Source organism: Triticum aestivum, chromosome 3B (genome assembly GCF_018294505.1).
Source record: "Triticum aestivum cultivar Chinese Spring chromosome 3B, IWGSC CS RefSeq v2.1, whole genome shotgun sequence".
Taxonomy (NCBI): Eukaryota; Viridiplantae; Streptophyta; class Magnoliopsida; order Poales; family Poaceae; genus Triticum; species Triticum aestivum.
Window position 1 is genome coordinate 694,055,692 of NC_057801.1, and position 19,779 is coordinate 694,075,470.

Below are 19,779 nucleotides of genomic sequence, written 5' to 3' on the forward strand. Positions count from 1 at the left end.
CACCACCGACGACCGAGGTCACCGGCGGAGGAGAGTCGTCGAAGGACGGCGCTGGAAGATTGGGTCTCCTGGCGGCGGCTAGGGTTCCAGCCGCCAGGGACAGGAGGAGTTTACCGGGACTGGCGTAGATTGATTGATATAGTTATTTTTGCACAACGAGTCGGAGCGTGAGTACATAAAAGTACACATACCGGCTGGTTACAATAATGCGAGCCCGAGAGGGCAAATCTGCAAAAGATGGCAGCCCATGAGAATCCCACATTTTTAGTCAAGATTCTCGCACTAATTTAACCCGTGCGTACGGCTTAATGCCATCGCCACTGCCCCCATCCATCTCCTTCGCTCACTCGCACTGTCACACACACGACACACTCTACTGCCCTCGCTCCTCCCCCTCCCCCTCCCGCACGCTAGCTGGAGGCGTTCCCAGCCTTTATAACGCGGCGAGGCCGCACTGCGGATCCAAGCACGCCTCGCCTCCTCGATCCCCTCGCCCCCTCCTCGAGATCCGCTCGGACCGACGCGCCCCAGCTCCCCGGCCGGCGAGGTACGAACCCGCCGCCTCCGCATTGCCCGCCTCCCCCTCTCTTCCTCTCCCCGTCCGCCGGAGCGGATCTAGCTCCAGCTCGTCCGTTCGGCCGATTGGCCAGTGGTTTAGGTCGCTGCTTTGCTATGGCGCCCGCTATTGTCTTAGACTGCGTCTGTACGTGTACCCTGCTCGGAGTCAGCTCCGCCCACAGATCCGATTGCGATTTGGGGGCAGGAATGGGGATTTGCCAGATTTTCCCTTCATTAATGCACGCGCCTTGTAGTTCTGTTTGCGTGCTTGCCGATAGAAGGATAGTATTTGCTTGCCTTTTTCATGGCTTTCCTCTTGGGAAGCGTTGGCTTGGTAGTAGGAAACAAGATACGGAAACAACGCTTTTCTGGGACTTATTATTGAGTTTTATAATGCTCTGCGGATCCGGCGCTTCCTTCTTCAGATCTGGTGGTTTGGTTGGTCCAGCAGTATAAATTTCTACTGCTCTGGGTTCTAACGATGTAGTTTAATTTGCTCTAGGTGCACGCGGTGTGTGGCAGAAAGCAGCAAAGCTCTGCAACCTCTGATATAAACAAGCCGCGTGCATCGGGGGTGGTCCTGTACATGTGCTAGTGGGACTGATGGCATTTGGCCGAGGCGCGAAGATGGACGGCAGGCGGCCCTCGTCGCCGTCCTCGTCGATGTGCACGACGACCACCGTCGTCGTGTTTGTGGCGCTCTGCCTGGTGGGCGCCTGGATGATGACATCCACCACCGTCTTCCCGGTAGAGCCTACTTCAAACAAGAAGTCGGAGCCGATAGAGGTATCAACATCGAATAAGAAGACGGAGGTCAAGGATCAGCGCGCAGAAGTTGGCTTTGGTGAAACCGACGAGGCGGCGAAATCCGGCAGTGTTAGCTCGGAGAAATTCGAGGACACTGACAATAATGACAATGTTCCAGATGAGTCGCATAGTAACAGGGATGCTCCTGAGGAAGAGAAGTTCCCTGAGAACACAATGGAGAAGCCTGTGGAGATGGCTGAAGAAAAGGAACCACCAAAAGAGAAGGAGGACAGTAAGGATTCCTTTGATGATGCAAATGGAAAATCAGAAGGACAGAGTGCTAAGGAGGGTGGGGAGACTGGGCAATCTGGCGATGAGGAGGAGAAGAGCACAACTGACAATGATGTTGAAAAATCCGATGGGGAGAAGAAGGAAGATCAAGAAGGAAAGTCTGAGGACGATGCAACTGAACAGCCTCAAATCGAGGAGAAAGTGGAAGAAAGTGGAGAGAAGGAACCGGCTGCAAAAGCTAATGAGGTATTTCCTGATGGAGCTCAGTCTGAACTTCTCAAGGAGTCGAATACCGAGAATGGGTCATTCCCTACACAGGCTGCAGAGTCAAAGAATGAGAAGGAAGCTCAAGCAGCATCGAAATCTTCAGGTGATGAAATCACCTATAGCTGGAAATTATGTAATAGCAGTGCCGTGACAGATTACATACCTTGCCTTGACAATGAGAAGGCTATCAAGAAACTTCATTCTACCAAGCATTATGAACACCGTGAGAGGCATTGCCCTGCGGAGCCTCCGACTTGCCTTGTTCCACTTCCGGAAGGATATAAGCACCCCATCGAGTGGCCCAAGAGCAGGGACAAGGTACTTCTGTCTTTTCATGATGTTTCCACAACACTGAGTAATCTTCGGTTGATCAACTTCTCCTTTTGCTTATTAGAAATGCACTATGTTTGCAGGTATGGTACAGCAACGTCCCTCACACCAAGCTTGCAGAGTACAAGGGCCATCAGAACTGGGTTAAAGTTTCTGGTGATCATCTTCTGTTTCCTGGGGGCGGGACTCAGTTCAAGAATGGCGCACTCCACTACATCGATACTATTCAGCAGGTTTATTACCATTGCCCCAATTATGACTCATACTTCCACACACGAACAATTGATTAATACTATTACACATATCTAAGTCTTGAGGTAACTGTTGCCATCACTCCCTTGAAGGAAATTGCACATGTTCCAGGACTGTGGATGATGAAATTTGCATGTTCTTTCTTTGAAACCTGTATTATCACCTATTATGTTTGTCAAAAATCTATGCGTTTACATGCTTATCAAACTACCGTGTGCAGGCTCTACCTGATATTGCATGGGGTAAACGAAGCCGTGTGATTCTAGATGTTGGTTGTGGAGTTGCTAGCTTTGGTGGCTACATGTTTGACAGAGATGTGCTTACCATGTCATTTGCTCCAAAAGACGAGCATGAAGCTCAAGTACAGTTTGCGCTCGAGAGGGGAATTCCAGCAATATCAGCTGTAATGGGCACCAAGAGACTTCCATATCCTAGCAGGGTTTTTGATGTCATTCACTGTGCTCGCTGCAGGGTCCCTTGGCACATTGAAGGTTTGTCTTGTTGGTGGCATGTTTTAATTTTTGATTTCTCCTGCTAACTAGTAACTACTATGTACTGTATAGTATGAATACAGTTTATGACAACTGGTTACTTTCAGGTGGCAAGCTTTTGCTGGAATTGAACCGACTATTACGTCCTGGTGGTTACTTCGTCTGGTCTGCCACTCCTGTTTACCAAAAGCTCCCTGAAGATGTTGAAATTTGGAATGGTATTGTACCAAACTCCTCTTTCAATATCACTCGTACCGTTATACAGAACGTTGCTGCAATATCAATGAACCATGTCAAAACCGTTATTTTCCTCTGTTTCTTTAGAACAGTTCAAATAGCTGTTCACTTGCTTTGGTGATCAGAAATAAATGTTGCTGCCTCTGAATGGCCACACCTGATTTTCTATCGAACACTGCACCACAACCCACATATAGAGAAGCACACGTTGCTTGTAACAGAAGTTCAATTGTTATAAACTCTCTTTAATTATTCTTTTTCACAACGGCTGATAGCACAAGTTGTGCTTATTATCACAAATACTATGAACTATTGGTTAGCACTAGATGTGCCCAACTTCATGAATAGACTAGACCTGTTTAATAAAATAGTAAAATCATGCCACAAACCAACTGCAAAGTTTTTTCATCTATCATCCAGGTGAACCAGATCTAACACTCAGTGGCTTACTTTTTTCAGCCATGTCTTCTCTGACAAAGTCCATGTGCTGGAAAATGGTTAAGAAAACAAAGGATACATTAAATCAAGTTGGTATGGCCATATATCAGAAGCCAATGGACAACAATTGCTACGAGAAAAGATCTGAAGACAGCCCACCGCTATGCAAGGAAACGGACGATGCAGATGCTGCATGGTATGGTTAAGGCTCTTTTGCTACCTTAATATTTAAATATCTGAACTACTCTGCCTTTTCTTAAACAATCTTGTGTTATGCAGGAATGTACCTTTACAAGCGTGCATACCCAAATTGCCGATTGGTCCATCAGTAAGAGGATCAAAATGGCCAGAGATGTGGCCTCAAAGGCTTGAGAAGACTCCCTTCTGGATTGATGGTTCTCGTGTTGGAGTTTATGGAAAACCAGCGAATGAAGACTTCGAGGCAGACTATGCGCACTGGAAACGTGTTGTAAGTAAGTCGTATGTGAATGGCATGGGGATTGACTGGTCTAAAGTGAGAAATGTCATGGACATGAGAGCCGTGTATGGAGGGTAAGTGAATGGCTTGCTTTAGATCTCTCGATGATGCATTTTTTATTTTGAATCCCACTCATTTCACAAAATGTCTCATTCAAGAACACTCATAATGAGAATGTATTCACACCTCCCTTTAGTTATTTCTCTTGGCTAATGTTGTACATTTGTTGCTTTGCAGTTTTGCTGCAGCACTGAGGGACCAAAAAGTCTGGGTTATGAATATCGTGCCAATCGATTCACCTGACACACTGCCAATTGTTTATGAGCGTGGCTTGTTTGGAATGTATCATGACTGGTGCGAATCTTTCAGCACTTACCCGAGAACATATGATCTCCTACATGCAGACCATCTGTTCTCAAAGCTCAAAAAGAGGTCTGTAATTTATTGTCTCGGTTGCAGTTTCTTCATACTTGCTAGTAGTTTTGATTTGAACAATGAGTGAGAAGGATTTATTTGCTTGACGTTAGACTTGGATATTTTACTTTTACCGACTGATTATTAGTAGTATATTCTTCTAGAAATACATGTGTAATTGGAGCAGTTTACTGAAGCCAAACTGACGGTTGTAAATAGTTCAGCTAAAAATAGGGCATATTTGAATCCTGTAAAGAATTTTCGCTATGATGTCCTTCCGACTGCAGAGATGACCCTAAAACAAAACATTTTCTTGAATTATTCCTGCAGTGCATCCAAACACCACTCTGTGCAATTTCTGCATTTTCAATTCCTTTAGAAATCCACGGCACATGCCACTCAATTCATGCATCCGAATGGGTCTTGAGTATATGTGCCGACAGCATGTTGCGTGCTATACCGGTTGCATAACTGAATTGTCTCAAGCAATTGCTTTGTTTGCTCGCAGATGTAAATTGTTGGGAGTGTTTGCCGAGGTTGACCGGATATTGCGGCCAGAAGGCAAACTGATCGTGAGGGACAACGCGGAGACAATAAGCGAGCTCGAAGGCATGGCGAAGTCCCTGCAGTGGGAGGTGCGCATGACCTACGCCAAGGACAAGGAAGGGCTGCTCTGCGTCCAAAAGACCACGTGGCGGCCCAAGGAGATCGAAGCAAGCATGTAGTGAAATATACATTCGACGCAAAACTGTTCCCGGTTAGTGGGCACGTATTACACTAGACTGAATTTTGGCTCTAGATATAAGCATATGATTCTTGTTGATGCTGAAAAAGGCAAAAGCATTGTGCAGCTGTAGAATCATGTATGTGTTTTTTTTTCCGCGCCAAGCGAGGGCGGCCTTGCATTCTTTCTTTTGCTTGGACAACATTTGTTGTAAAATGAATGTAATGCTGTACTGGAAGCCAATAGGTAGAACCACGGCACGGAGGGTGGTATCTGTTCTTAAGGAAAACCTCACTTCTGGTAATGCTATAGCAGTCGAGTATCCTTGAATTCATGATGTCCCAACAGAAGAAAAAAAAACTTGAATTATTTTCACAAGTCGTTGCCCTGAACTCAGCAGTGTTCATCAGTTCATGTTGCCAACTGCATCTGTCACTGAGTTTAGTGGAGCAGCTGAGAAAAAGCCAGACCTGCATGAACACTGGGAGGAAAGGAAAAATGTTACGATCCTACCAGGAGATTCAGAGAAGCATCACCTCTTATGCTTCTGATACATATTGTAAGCAGTAGAGCCGTAGAGGAAGAGAACGGGACAGGAGGAAGCTGCTGGGAAATGCCGGGAAATGGATGAACTGGGGACAGCTTGCACACACTTACAGTTGTGGCCCACTATCAGCATTTGTTCCATTCAATGCCGACGCATCGCATGGAAGGGGCTGGTGGTCTCCCTGACTTTGCGGGGCCCGCCACCTTGCTCACTCTCATCGGATACAGTGGCCTTCCCCGCACAAGACACGCCTGCACAGTTTCTTCAGTTTCGTCAGTTAACATCTTCAGTCCGCTCTCATCTTCTTCTCGTTCCGCCGCTGCACGCTCAGCCAAGGCATGGGTCTCGTCGCTTCTCCGAGCGGCGCTGCATCCATCCGGAGCGTCACAGAGAGCTACTCTACATACGCCTGCGATATTCAGGACTCGGCGTGGCCGGAAGCCGTCGAAGCAGCAGATCGCTCGGATCGCGATTGCACCCGCGGAACCAAACAACGGCGCCCATTCCCATCCGGCTGGGTTCGCCTTGGCCGGCATCGGCACGCATGCCGACGCTCCGTTCCAAAAATGGCAGCTCCGACGAAGATAAGCGCGAACCATATACAAACAACTTCCGATTTCCCGCCGCATACAGGACACGGAAAGAAACGGGACCACGTCGAGCCGACCCACGAGAAGAGGAGAGATGCTCCACGGTGGCCTCCGCGTGGCGCAACCCAACAAAAGCCGGCGATTCTCTTCTCCAACTTGATACTTACCAAGCCGCAGCGTTTTGTGAGAGGGAAGAAACCAAAGCCCTGATGGCGTCCGTCCAGAATGGAAATTTCGGGAGGTCCTATTTACGTGCAAGCGTCCATCCGTCCTAGTATTTCTTGGAAGAATGTGTACAATGATTCATAAAACAATCTTATCTTTGACATGCAACATAATTCAATGAATTATCTCTTACTATTGTCTCTAATCTAATAACTATCTCTCTGTTTCTAAATATAAGTCTTTTTGAAGATTTCAATATGAACTATATACAGATGTATGGACGTATTTTAGAGTGTAGATTTAACTCATTTTACTTCGTATGTAGTCCATATTAAAATCTCCAAAAAGACATATATTTAGAAACGGCGGGAGTAGAAATCTCTAAATATGTGCTAAGACCATTGTTGCAACGAGGTTATCTCTTACTCCCTCCGTTCCAATTTACTCATCGTGGTTTTAGTTCACATTAAAAGAAGGTAAGCATTTGTTTTATGTTTTCTCTCTCCGCCATCTCAACATTTATCCTATGGTGAAACTCTTAAGATAGAGCTGTCGTACCTGGCCTAAGGCGGAGGCGGAAAAAGAAGAAGAAAGCAAAGGCAGGAAATGCGTTTATATATATTATATATATTCCATGATTTCCATGGTATGTACACTAGGTGAGGTGAGGAGGGGGCATGCATATGGCGAGTCGTGACAAACAAGGCTAGGAGGGGGGGACGCGAGCCAGCGTCCAAAAATGGAAGGTGGTGTGGGGCCGGAAATCCACGTGGGCACCACTCCGCGCCGGGCCACCGCACCTGAGAAGGGGGGCGCGCGCACGTGGGCTGGTCCCGACAAAAATTCGTGTCGCGATCCTCGGGTCGAATCAGCCCGTGGATCGATCGGTAGCAGCAGAATCAGGCCGCCTCCTGGGCCGAGGAGGAGGAGGAGGAGGAGGAGGAGGAGAACCACTGGGTGAAGGCGTCGAGGGTGCGCGTGTCGGCGCGGTAGTGGCGCTGCGTGAAGCGCATGAGGTCGGCCCAGGTGAAGTCCGGGTACTGCCGCGGGCTCCTCAGCCCCGGCGGCGGCCGCACCACGCGGGCCTCGCGCGGGCACAGGAAGAAGGCCAGCGACCGCCGCTCCTGCCGCCGGTTCACCACCGCGCGGTGCAGGCAGCTCTTGTACCGCCCGTTCGACAGAGCCTGCATGCATGCAAACACAAGCAACAACGTGTTAGACCCATTCCATTTTGACGGCTAATCATTTTCGAGGCGCAAGCAAAGATTGACGCGCGAGACAAGGACGCATCTCATGGCGGCCGTCCCTGGCTCCTAAAAAAGCAACATGACATGAAATGCAGTGTAACATGAGCTGTAAATAAAACTGACTATGAAGGCAGGAAGGGCCACGCGACGAGCGGCAGCGCCCACGTGAAACCCGTCCGACGGGGCGGCGACCGGGAGCACGGCGCACGTGCATGACCGTCGTCGTCGCCGAGTCAGGAGGGGCGGAAAATCAACAGCGACAGACGAAGTGGGGATGCGTCGAAACCAACAGGCCCGCCAATGGCGAGGGGCGGAACGATACAGTGCCGTGGGGAAACCTTGTACCGCGCCGTATCTTAGATCAACTGGCCGAGGCCGACGGGCGACGGGCCAAAAACCAGGGCCGGAGATCAACTTGACAACTCCATCACCCGGCGGCAGGATTCACCGGCAGGCAAGCCCACCCCCCTCGCCATGGGCGTAGGAGCAGATTCAGAGGGGAAAACGACGAGCGCGCGCGCGCGCGCGCCTGCACCTGGGTTGGCCCGCCACCGAAAGCGGCGCCACCTCACCGTCACCGCCGCTACTGTACAAAGCCACCCGCCTACCGTAACGCTCCAAACCTGCCGCAAAACGGCAGCATACACCCCTCCTACATCTACATCTACATCTACGTCTACATGGCTTGCTACCCCCCTATCTTTTCTCGCGCTCTAATTGGCTCCGACCCTAGTGCTCGCAGCCTTTTTGGACGGGATGGATAGATCGATAGATGGAACGGAATAAAACCCTACTTTTCGAGACCACTAGAAATGGATACGTTGATCCATGTACGTCTTCATCACTAGTACTGCAGAATTGACGAGTCTAAAAGTGATGGCAATTACCACCGCTCCCTAACAGTGTGTGTTGGACGCAAGTTCCTTGAGGCATCGTCCTAGGAAGCAACGAATGGCCGATGATCAGGACTGCTAATGTCTGTCGCTAGGTCAGTTCGGAGAACGTGACCCGTTTGTAGCTACTAACTACTCCCTGTTAATTCAACCTGTCCAGTCTAATAATATCTACTAGTAATAATAATCGTTGATTGGAGCTGAGAAAGAAATGAAAAAAAAATCACGTCATCTCAGCAGCTTTACGGTGATAGCCCTACCAGCGGCTCGCTTGTTAGGAAGCAGAGTGCAATCACGTCGTGTCAGTAGGCTCCCACGGTCCCTTTCCTCTTTGTTCCAAGACAGCAAGGCAGTTTTTATGGGCCGGTTCGCTCGTTAGGAAGCAGAGCACAGCGGAACAGAGCATGGGTAGTTGACTACTGTATAACCAATTAATCAGCGAAAGCAACGTTAAGGCAAGGAAGGTGACCCAATTAATTACCATGAAGGTGTCGCCGATGTTGATGACCATGGCGCCGGGGACGGGGCGGACGGGGCGCCAGTCGCCGTCGACGAGGACCTCCAGCCCGCCCACGTCGTCCTGCAGCAGGATGGTGAGCGCCGTGGGGTCGCAGTGCGGGCCCGTGCCCAGCGTGCGCTCCGGCTCCGGGCACGGCGGGTAGTAGTTGCACCGCATGATGGAGCTGCTGTCCGCGAAGAACTCCCGGTAGTACCCGCGCTTCTCCACGCCCAGGCTCAGCTCCAGCAGCTCCATGATCGTCAGCGACAGCTCCTTCATCTTCCCGCAGTACTCCTGGTACACCCTCCTGCAACCATCATACGCACGCACGTGTTCCGTTGTCAGTACTCAGCACGTACGGCGGGTTTCAAGTACTGCTACTGCGTACGTACGTACGTGGGCGACGATCGAACGTACGATCGCGCGGAAACAAAAAAAATGCAGTGGCGGGGATTGATTCGCAGCTGTAGCTGGATAGGGGTCTGGGCGAGTGGATATATTACCCCATTGGCTCGTAGTCCGGCCCGAGGGTGCTGGTGAAGTAGTCCACCACGACGGGCGCGGCGCCGGCGCGGTCGTGGAAGCCGAAGGAGAGGGTCTCCTTCCAGGGGAGCTTGGAGGCGAACCGGTCGGCGTGCGCGCTCGTGTACCCGGACACGGTCCCCGGGATGCGGCGCGCGCGCTGCTTCTCGGCCAGCGGCAGCCGGAAGAAGCCACACGCGCCGTCCAGCGCCGCGCGCGCCAGGGTGTCGTCCACGCCGTGCCCGGACACCTGGAAGAACCCGTGCGTGGCGCACGCCGCGGCCACCTGCGCCACGGCGCGGCGGAGCCCCGCGGCGTCGCCATTGCGCAGCACGCTCACGTCCACCACCGGCATGGCCAGCTCCTCGGCCGTGGTGGGGCGCACCTCGGCGTGCGGCCACACGAACGGGGCAGGGATCTTCGGCTCCCTCCGGAGGTCGTACACCGCGGTAGCCGCGCCGCCGTTCTTGTTGACGGCCGCCTTGGCGGCGAACGGGTCAATGCTGGGAGCGGGAGGCTGGAGGAGCAGGGGAGTCGTGGGGCTGGTGTCCATGGCCGCCGGCGAGCGCGCGCTGGCGACGCTGCAGTGAGGTGGACGCGTCAGGGATGGCTCTTGCTGAGCGGTCTGGAGCACCATGAGATGAGAGGTGTGTGAGCTAGCTGCGAGTGAGTGTGCGGGAGAGCTGTCTGGCACGGTGGGGTATTTGTAATCGGGGGAGTGAGGGAGAAGACAGTGAAGGAGGGGAGGAATATATTTGGAGGGAGGCGCACCGGGCCCCGGAGACAAGAGACAAGAAGGTGGATACCACCAATCCTCCACGAAGAGAATGGGATAAAAGCTTTTCCGGGTCTGATCCCTACAGGGCACTATCTCCATCACCGTCCGATCATACTTTGAGATTCGTGAGATCACAACTGGACGGTGATCATGATAAATAAACACGCGCTCACGCCTCCTCTCTCTCTGGGAAATATATACGTTGCACCAGACACTCAAAATGTGCTGTAAAAGTGTTTTAAAAAAATTATGTTTTTTATTCAGCACGTAGACATGATGTGAATACTCCCTCCGTTCCAAAATTCTTGTCTTAAATTTTCTACATACGGATGTCTTTATTCACGTTTTAGTGTTAAATACATCCGTATAGATAAATCTAAGACAAGAATTTTGGGACGGAGGGAGTACATGATATGGTGAAAATTCAAACCCAAACTTGAAACCTAGTTCACAAACATAAATGACAAATTTGCTGTCAATAGTGATAATTGGGCCAAAAATTAAGGCCCAGCTTCGCACTAGGTCGTCAATTTTGTCCATTCATTGCTATCGACTTGTGTAAAAAAAATGATTTGAATTTTTGAGACATGTTATATATCAGCGCTACCTACGTCCTGTGTTTTTAAATAACCTTTTGAAAACTTTCAAAAGCATCAAAAGGTTTTGGGTGCACCGGATACCCCCCCCCCCCCTCCCCGGTCCTAAAATATTTTAACATTAATAGAAATTATAAGCTTAAAAGAAAGGGGCATTCAACTAAGAGGATTTGCAAGCTTTCAGCCCAGAGCGACAAAAGAGTTTCGTTGAACAATTTTGACTTTATTAATTTAAAGCTAACATTAATACAAGTCATGCTCTAAGAGTGAGAACAAAGATGTTAACTTTAATTTTAGGGTAAAAGATTTGTTCCTAGGGAAAATAACTTTTTATTAATTTAAATGTACCATCAAGACAATACAGCCACAAAGAAAGTACATACCCGATCTCTCCCTAATAGGCGCTACACAAGCCCTTATACATTTTTAAATCCTAATTTTCAAGCCACACATAATGGCAAAAAGAAAAAGAAAAATCTTCGATGTTAGCATATATGGTAGAAAGACGATAGGTCAAGCCATGATGTATGAACAATACATTCAAGTAATAAGTTGAGGTCTTACAGAAGAAGCGAAAGTGCATGTGAGGACGATCATATCAACAATGAAATTGTCCGCCAACACTGCTACGGCTGGCACGCTTTATCCTATTTGGTCTTTTGTTTTGTGTGAATTGCATACTTTGATGTTTGAACACACGTTTATAAATGATTATTCTTCCTGCAAAACATAAATTATATTATTATTCTGATTTTCTTTTGCGACATGAAGACTGTATACATCTACCAACCACAAAGTTTCAAATCTAAATACAGATCACAAGTCCAGAAATAAAAACAACCAATTCAGTTGTGAACTTGTGATAATGTTAATGCTCAGGTCATACGATAGGATGATTTGCCTTTTTACAAATTTAATTTTAAATTTTGAGACAAGTGGTTATTTTTCTTAGATGACTTTCTCAAATTTTGCGCGGGTGATTTTTGCTCAGTTAGCTATGTGCAGAGGCCAGGTGGCAGCTTCCTCTTTGATTTTTTTTAACATGATTTTCTCACTTATTTAAGGTTTTATATTGACCGTTTTTAGCTAATGTTTTCTTTTACTGTGGGTGCACTACAGATTAAGACACGTGCACCAGACCAGATACATCCTCCGGCCACAAAATAGCTCACATATCTCTACAGTAGAATGATGTGGAGAGCATATATAGCGGTTGGGTGAACCATAGGTTAGTGGAAGTACCATGCATGGCGCACATCACCAACAAGAACAGTAGCGTTCGCTTGCAGCATAATGACCAGCGATCAAAGTCGGTCGGTCTCCTGCAACCCGCTGTGTGGCTAAGGTTTTGGTATGGGTGATCGACCCCTCATCGCGCATAAAACCGCTGCATGTCCAGACAGTGCTGCACTTCCATCGTCTTTCTTTTCGGTTCTTCATCGCATCATGCATTTCCAGAGCGTTCCCTAGCTAATTTTGTCGCCAACTAGAGGACAAAAAAAAGTCGGGCATGCATGCATGCATGCGTGGTGAACAGTCAGCACTAAGCTCGCATGCACTGTTAACAGTCAACACTAACGTCACATGCACTGTTAACAGTCAACACTAAGCTCAGCGCTCGAGCTTTACAACTAGCAATGGAATCATGGGCGTTAATTCCTACTCCCTCCGTCCGAAAATATTTGTCATCAAAATGGATAAAAAGGGATGAATCTACAACTAAAATACATCTAGATACACCCTTTTTTGTTCATTTTAATGACAAGTATTTCCGGACGGAGGGAGTACTTTGGTGGGTGTTAATCCCTACTTTTAAGTTGTAGCTATGGCCTGCAGCCTTATATGCCCAAGCAGCCATTGCATCGGACGTCGGCACTTTGACTCGTCAACACGCGCGCGTTTTCTGTTGCATGCATGCATGCCATCCATGAGACAGACGCTGCACGCTGGAGCTGGGGCCTAGCATGCCATCCATGGCGTTTCCGTTGGCGTCTAGCAGCACGTAGTAGATTAGTGTACATAGGAATAGTACATGTCAGGGCCGTACATGCAAATGCGTACGTTTGCAGGATTCGGGAGCTGATCGTCACCGCGAGGCGGCCGACACGTCTGCTAGAAAACACCGCGCGCGCTGCATGCCCACGGGTACAAAAGATGCGCGCAGGCATCGTCTGTGCGTGTGGTCATGAGTCATGTCTCTCATGTGTACTCTTGGCCTCTTGGGAGGTGGAACCGTACGTGGAAGAGCACACGGGCCGGGTAGCCGTCGGTCGGTGTGGTGTGGGTGCCGGCTATGGGCACCCGCCGCAAGCTCTCGTAGTGGGCGGGCACCCGGCGATTTTTGGCACACTGGACCGGCTACCGCCTCCTTGGCCATTTTCCTCGCGTCCGCGTGTTGCCCCCGCATGCCAACACCTGCTCGCGTCTAAAACAGCATAACCAACCCGGGGGACACATCGTTGAAACAACACGCCAGCATTGGAGAGGTCGAAGATCACGCAGTTGGGAATCTTGCTGGCTCATAATATTTGAGCCGATACGTGTGCTCTTTGCTCTAACTTTACCACATGTGGCTGTCTTTGCCGCTCGCTACTACGTAGGAGTATATCTCTACTGTGTATAGTAGGTTGGTGGCTGGCGCTTCGAGGGCGGATCGTCATGTCCCATTCGGTTTCCCTGCCCGGCAGAGGGGGCTTTTCTTTGTCCTCGCTCGGGTCGGATCACTTTCTACCCATTTCCCATTTCTCCTTTTGTCTTCATCTTTTCCCGCTTTCCTTATCCCAATCATGCGCCCTGGGGTTCTCCTGTGTTCCCGAATTCACACTCCTACTAAAATAGAGGTTTCTGGCGTTTTTGCAGCTCTATTTCTTGTCACTTGGGGTGTGTTTGGTAGAATGTATGGACCTAGCCTAGTTGTTCTCTTCTCATATATGCTGAGTGTAGACATGCTGAGTCTATGCAGTTGCTGTTGTTTGGCAGCGATGTATGCGCTGAGACATGCTGAGCTGAGACTTTGTTTGGCAGCCTGCATATGTTTAGACATGCTGAACAATTTCAAATTCTATTTTTTTGAATGATGAACAAAATCGAAAAAATATGAACACAAATTTAAACATATTTTGAAAATTTACATTTTTTTTGAATTTCTTTTTTTTGAAAAACTAAAATAAAATTTGAAATTCTGAACTTTTTTTGAAAATTTGAACATATTTGAAATTCCAAGCTTTTTTGAAAATTTAAACAAAATCTGAAAATTTGAATATTTTATAAAAATTTAAATAAATTTGAAATTCTGGTTTTTTCAAAATTCAAACAATTTTTTATTTTATTTTGAAATTCCAAACATTGTTGATTTTTAAAAAAATATTGAAATTATGAACATTTTTGAAAATTTAAACAATTTTGAAATCCTAATTTTTTTCAAAAATTTAAAGAAATTTCGAAATTCTAAACTTTTCGAAAATTTAAACAAATTTTAAAATTCTGAACATTTTTTGAAAATATAAACATATTTGGACATGGTCTGGTGGGTGGGGACGATTGTCAGTGCCAGCATAGCTGCCTTCATGCACCCTGTGTGGGGTGCATGAGATGAGCATAGCTAAGTGTTGGGGAACGTAGTAATTTCAAAAAATTTCCTACGCACACGCAAGATCATGGTGATGCATAGCAACGAGGGGAGAGTATGATCTACGTACCCTTGTAGATCGCAACGGAAGCGTTGACACAACGTAGAGGAAGTAGTCGTACGTCTTCTTCCCGATCCGACCGATCCAAGCACCGTTACTCCGGCACCTCCGAGTTCTTAGCACACGTACAGCTCGATGACGATCCCCGGGCTCCGATCCAGCAAAGCTTCGGGGAGGAGTTTCGTCAGCACGACGGCGTGGTGACGATCTTGATGTTCTACCGTCGCAGGGCTTCGCCTAAGCACCGCTACGATATGACCGAGGTGGAATATGATGGAGGGGGGCACCGCACACGGCTAAGGAACGATCACGAAGATCAACTTGTGTGTCTAGAGGTGCCCCCTGCCTCCGTATATAAAGGAGCCAAGGGGGAGAGGTGCGCCGGCCAGGAGGAGGGCGCAGGAGGAGTCCTACTCCTACCGGGAGTAGGACTCCCCCCCCCCCCAATCCTATTCCAACTAGGATTCCCAAGGGGGAAAGAGGGAGAGGGGTGGCCGGCCACCTCTCCTAGTCCTAATAGGACTAGGGGAGGGGGGAGGCGCGCAGCCCTTATGGCAGCCCTTTCACCTTTCCACTAAGGCCCAATAAGGCCCATATGACTCTCGGGGGGTTCCCGTAACCTCCCGGTAATCCGGTAAAATCCTGATTTCACCCGAAACACTTCCGATGTCCAAACATAGGCTTCCAATATATCAATCTTTATGTCTCGACCATTTCAAGACTCCCCGTCATGTCCATGATCACATCCGGGACTCCAACAACCTTCGGTACATCAAAATGCATAAACTCATAATAGCTGTCATCGTAACGTTAAGCGTGCGGACCCTACGGTTCGAGAACAATGTAGACATGACCGAGACACATCTCCGGTCAATAACCAATAGCGGGACCTGGATGCCCATATTGGCTCCTACATATTCTACGAAGATCTTTATCGGTCAGACCGCATAACAACATACGTTGTTCCCTTTGTCATTGGTATGTTACTTGCCCGAGATTCGATCGTCGGTATCCAATACCTAGTTCAATCTCGTTACCGGCAAGTCTCTTTACTCGTTCCGTAATACATCATCTCACAACTACCATATTAGTTGTAATGCTTGCAAGGCTTATGTGATGTGTATTACCGAGAGGGCCCAGAGATACCTCTCCGACAATCGGAGTGACAAAACCTAATCTCGAAATACGCCAACCCAACATGTACCATTGGAGACACCTGTAGTACTCCTTTATAATCACCCAGTTATGTTGTGACGTTTGGTAGTACCCAAAGTGTTCCTCCGGTAAATGGGAGTTGCATAATCTCATAGTTATAGGGACATGTATATGTCATGAAGAAAGCAATAGCAACATACTAAACGATCGGGTGCTAAGCTAATGGAATGGGTCATGTCAATCAGATCATTCAACTAATGATGTGACCTCGTTAATCAAATAACAACTCATTGTTCATGGTTAGGAAACATAACCATCTTTGATTAACGAGCTAGTCAAGTAGAGGCATACTAGTGACACTTTGTTTGTCTATTTATTCACACATGTATTATGTTTCCGGTTAATACAATTCTAGCATGAATAATAAACATTTATCATGATTATAAGGAAATAAATAATAACTTTATTATTGCCTCTAGGGCATATTTCCTTCAGTCTCCCACTTGCACTAGAGTCAATAATCTAGATTACACTGTAATGATTCTAACACCCATGGAGCCTTGGTGCTGATCATGTTTTGCTCGTGGAAGAGGCTTAGTCAACGGGTCTGCAACATTCAGATCCGTATGTATCTTGCAAATCTCTATGTCTCCCACCTGGACTAGATCCCGGATGGAGTTGACGCGTCTCTTGATGTGCTTGGTCCTTTTGTGAAATCTGGATTCCTTTGCCAAGGCAATTGCACCAGTATTGTCACAAAAGATTTTCATTGGACCCGATGCACTAGGTATGACACCTAGATCGGATATGAACTCCTTCATCCAGACTCCTTCGTTTGCTACTTCCGAAGCAGCTATGTACTCCGCTTCACATGTAGATCCCGCTACGACGCTTTGTTTAGAACTGCACCAACTGACAGCTCCACCATTCAATGTAAACACGTATCCGGTTTGCGATTTAGAATTGTCCGGATCAGTATCAAAGCTTGCATCAACGTAACCTTTTATGGTGAGCTCTTTGTCACCTCCATATACGAGAAACATATCCTTAGTCCTTTTCAGGTATTTCAGGATGTTCTTGACCGTTGTCCAGTGATCCACTCCTGGATTACTTTGGTACCTCCCTGCTAAACTTATAGCAAGGCACACATCAGGTCTGGTACACAGCATTGCATACATGATAGAGCCTATGGCTGAACCATAGGGAACATCTTTCATTTTCTCTCTATCTTCTGCAGTGGTCGGGCATTGAGTCTGACTCAACTTCACACCTTGTAACACAGGCAAGAACCCTTTCTTTGCTTGATCCATTTTGAACCTTTTCAAAATCTTGTCAAGGTATGTGCTTTGTGAAAGTCCAATTAAGCATCTTGATCTATCTCTATAGATCTTTATGCCTAATATGTAAGCAGCTGCACCGAGGTCTTTCATTGAAAAACTCTTATTCAAGTATCCCTTTATGCTATCCAGAAATTCTATATCATTTCCAATCAATAATATGTCATCCACATATAATATCAGAAATGCTACAGAGCTCCCACTCACTTTCTTGTAAATACAGGCTTCTCCGAAAGTCTGTATAAACCCAAATGCTTTAATCACACTATCAAAGTGTTTATTCCAACTCCGAGAGGTTTGCACCAGTCCATAAATGGATCGCTGGAGCTTGCACACTTTGTTAGCTCCCTTTGGATCAACAAAACCTTCTGGTTGCATCATATACAACTCTTATTCCAGAAATCCATTCAGGAATGCAGTTTTGACATCCATCTGCCAAATTTCATAATTATAAAATGCGGCAATTGCTAACATGATTCGGACAGACTTAAGCATCGCTACGTGTGAGAAGGTCTCATCGTAGTCAACCCCTTGAACTTGTCGAAAACCTTTTGCGACAAGTCGAGCTTTATAGACAGTAACATTACCGTCAGCGTCAGTCTTTTTCTTGAAGATCCATTTATTCTCAATTGCTTGCCGATCATCGGGCAAGTCAACCAAAGTCCATACTTTGTTCTCATACATGGATCCCATCTCAGATTTCATGGCTTCAAGCCACTTTGCGGAATCTGGGCTCACCATCGCTTCTTCATAGTTCGTAGGTTCATCATGATCTAGTAGCATGACTTCCAGAACTGGATTACCGTACCAATCTGGTGCGGATCTTACTCTGGTTGATCTACGAGGTTCAGTAGTATCTTGTTCTGAAGTTTCATGATCATTATCATTAACTTCCTCACTTATTGGTGTAGGTGTCGCAGAAACAGTTTTCTGTGATGTACTATTTTCCAACAAGGGAGCAGGTACAGTTACCTCGTCAAGTTCTACTTTCCTCCCACTCACTTCTTTCGAGAGAAACTCCTTCTCAAGAAAGTTTCCGAATTTAGCAACAAAAGTCTTGCCTTCGGATCTGTGATAGAAGGTGTATCCAATAGTTTCCTTTGGATATCCTATGAAGACACATTTCTCCGATTTGGGTTCGAGCTTATCAGGTTGAAGCTTTTTCACATAAGCATCGCAGCCCCAAACTTTCAGAAACGACAACTTTGGTTTCTTGCCAAACCATAGTTCATAAGGCGTCGTCTCAACGGATTTTGATGGTGCCCCGTTTAACGTGAATGCGGCCATCTCTAGAGCGTATCCCCAAAATGATAGCGGTAAATCAGTAAGAGACATCATAGATCGCACCATATCTAGTAAAGTACGATTACGACGTTCGGACACACCATTATGCTGTGGTGTTCCGGGTGGCGTGAGTTGCGAAATTATTCCACAATTTTTCAAATGTACACCAAACTCGTAACTCAAATATTCTCCTCCACGATCAGATCGTAGAAACTTTATTTTCTTGTTACAATGATTTTCCACTTCACTCTGAAATTCTTTGAACTTTTCAAATGTTTCAGACTTATGTTTCATTAAGTAGATATAACCATATCTGCTTAAATCATCTGTGAAGGTGAGAAAATAACGATATCCGCCACGAGCTTCAATATTCATCAGACCACATACATCTGTATGTATGATTTCCAACAAATCTGTTGCTCTCTCCATAGTACCGGAGAACGGTGTTTTAGTCATCTTGCCCATGAGGCACGGTTCGCAAGTACCAAGTGATTCATAATCAAGTGGTTCCAAAAGTCCATCAGTATGGAGTTTCTTCATGCGCTTTACACCGATATGACCTAAACGGCAGTGCCACAAATAAGTTGCACCATCATTATCAACTCTGCATCTTTTGGCTTCAACATTATGAATATGTGTATCACTACTCTCGAGATTCAATAAGAATAGACCACTCTTCAAGGGTGCGTGACCATAAAAGATATTACTCATATAAATAGAACAACCATTATTCTCTGATTTAAATGAATAACCGTCTCGCATCAAACAAGATCCAGATATAATGTTCATGCTTAATGCTGGCACTAAATAACAATTATTTAGGTCTAATACTAATCCCGAAGGTAGATGTAGAGGTAGCGTGCCAACCGCGATCACATCGACTTTGGAACCGTTTCCCACGCGCATCGTCACCTCGTCCTTAGCCAATCTTCGCTTAATCCGTAGCCCCTGTTTCGAGTTGCAAATATTAGCAACAGAACCAGTATCAAATACCCAGGTGCTACTGCGAGCATTAGTAAGGTACACATCAATAACATGTATATCATATATACCTTTGTTCACCTTGTCATCCTTCTTATCCGCCAAATACTTTGGGCAGTTCCGCTTCCAGTGACCAGTCTGCTTGCAGTAGAAGCACTCAGTTTCAGGCTTAGGTCCATACTTGGGTTTCTTCTCTTGAGCAGCAACTTGCTTGCCGTTCTTCTTGAAGTTCCCCTTCTTCTTCCCTTTGTCCTTTTTCTTGAAACTAG

General features: G+C 47.0%; 2 protein-coding genes across 2 annotated transcripts; one reads left to right on the forward strand and one right to left on the reverse strand.

Annotated features, from left to right (window-relative positions):
* The first annotated feature begins 302 nt into the window (after positions 1-302).
* LOC123071803 (probable methyltransferase PMT26) lies at positions 303-5,557 on the forward strand. The gene is made up of 9 exons (XM_044495387.1): positions 303-547; positions 1,061-2,181; positions 2,277-2,426; positions 2,666-2,936; positions 3,044-3,154; positions 3,633-3,807; positions 3,891-4,163; positions 4,327-4,521; positions 5,012-5,557. The coding sequence occupies exons 2-9, from the start codon at positions 1,162-1,164 to the stop codon at positions 5,226-5,228; spliced, it is 2,412 nt and encodes an 803-aa protein (XP_044351322.1). The 5' UTR covers positions 303-547; positions 1,061-1,161; the 3' UTR covers positions 5,229-5,557.
* A 1,562-nt stretch (positions 5,558-7,119) lies between these two features.
* LOC123071805 (gibberellin 20 oxidase 2) lies at positions 7,120-10,398 on the reverse strand. Its single transcript, XM_044495388.1, has 3 exons — positions 9,672-10,398; positions 9,151-9,475; positions 7,120-7,713 (listed from the first exon to the last, which is right to left on the reverse strand). Exons 1-3 carry the CDS (start codon positions 10,325-10,327, stop codon positions 7,429-7,431), a joined length of 1,266 nt encoding a protein of 421 aa, XP_044351323.1. The 5' UTR covers positions 10,328-10,398; the 3' UTR covers positions 7,120-7,428.
* Between the last annotated feature and the right edge of the window lie 9,381 nt (positions 10,399-19,779).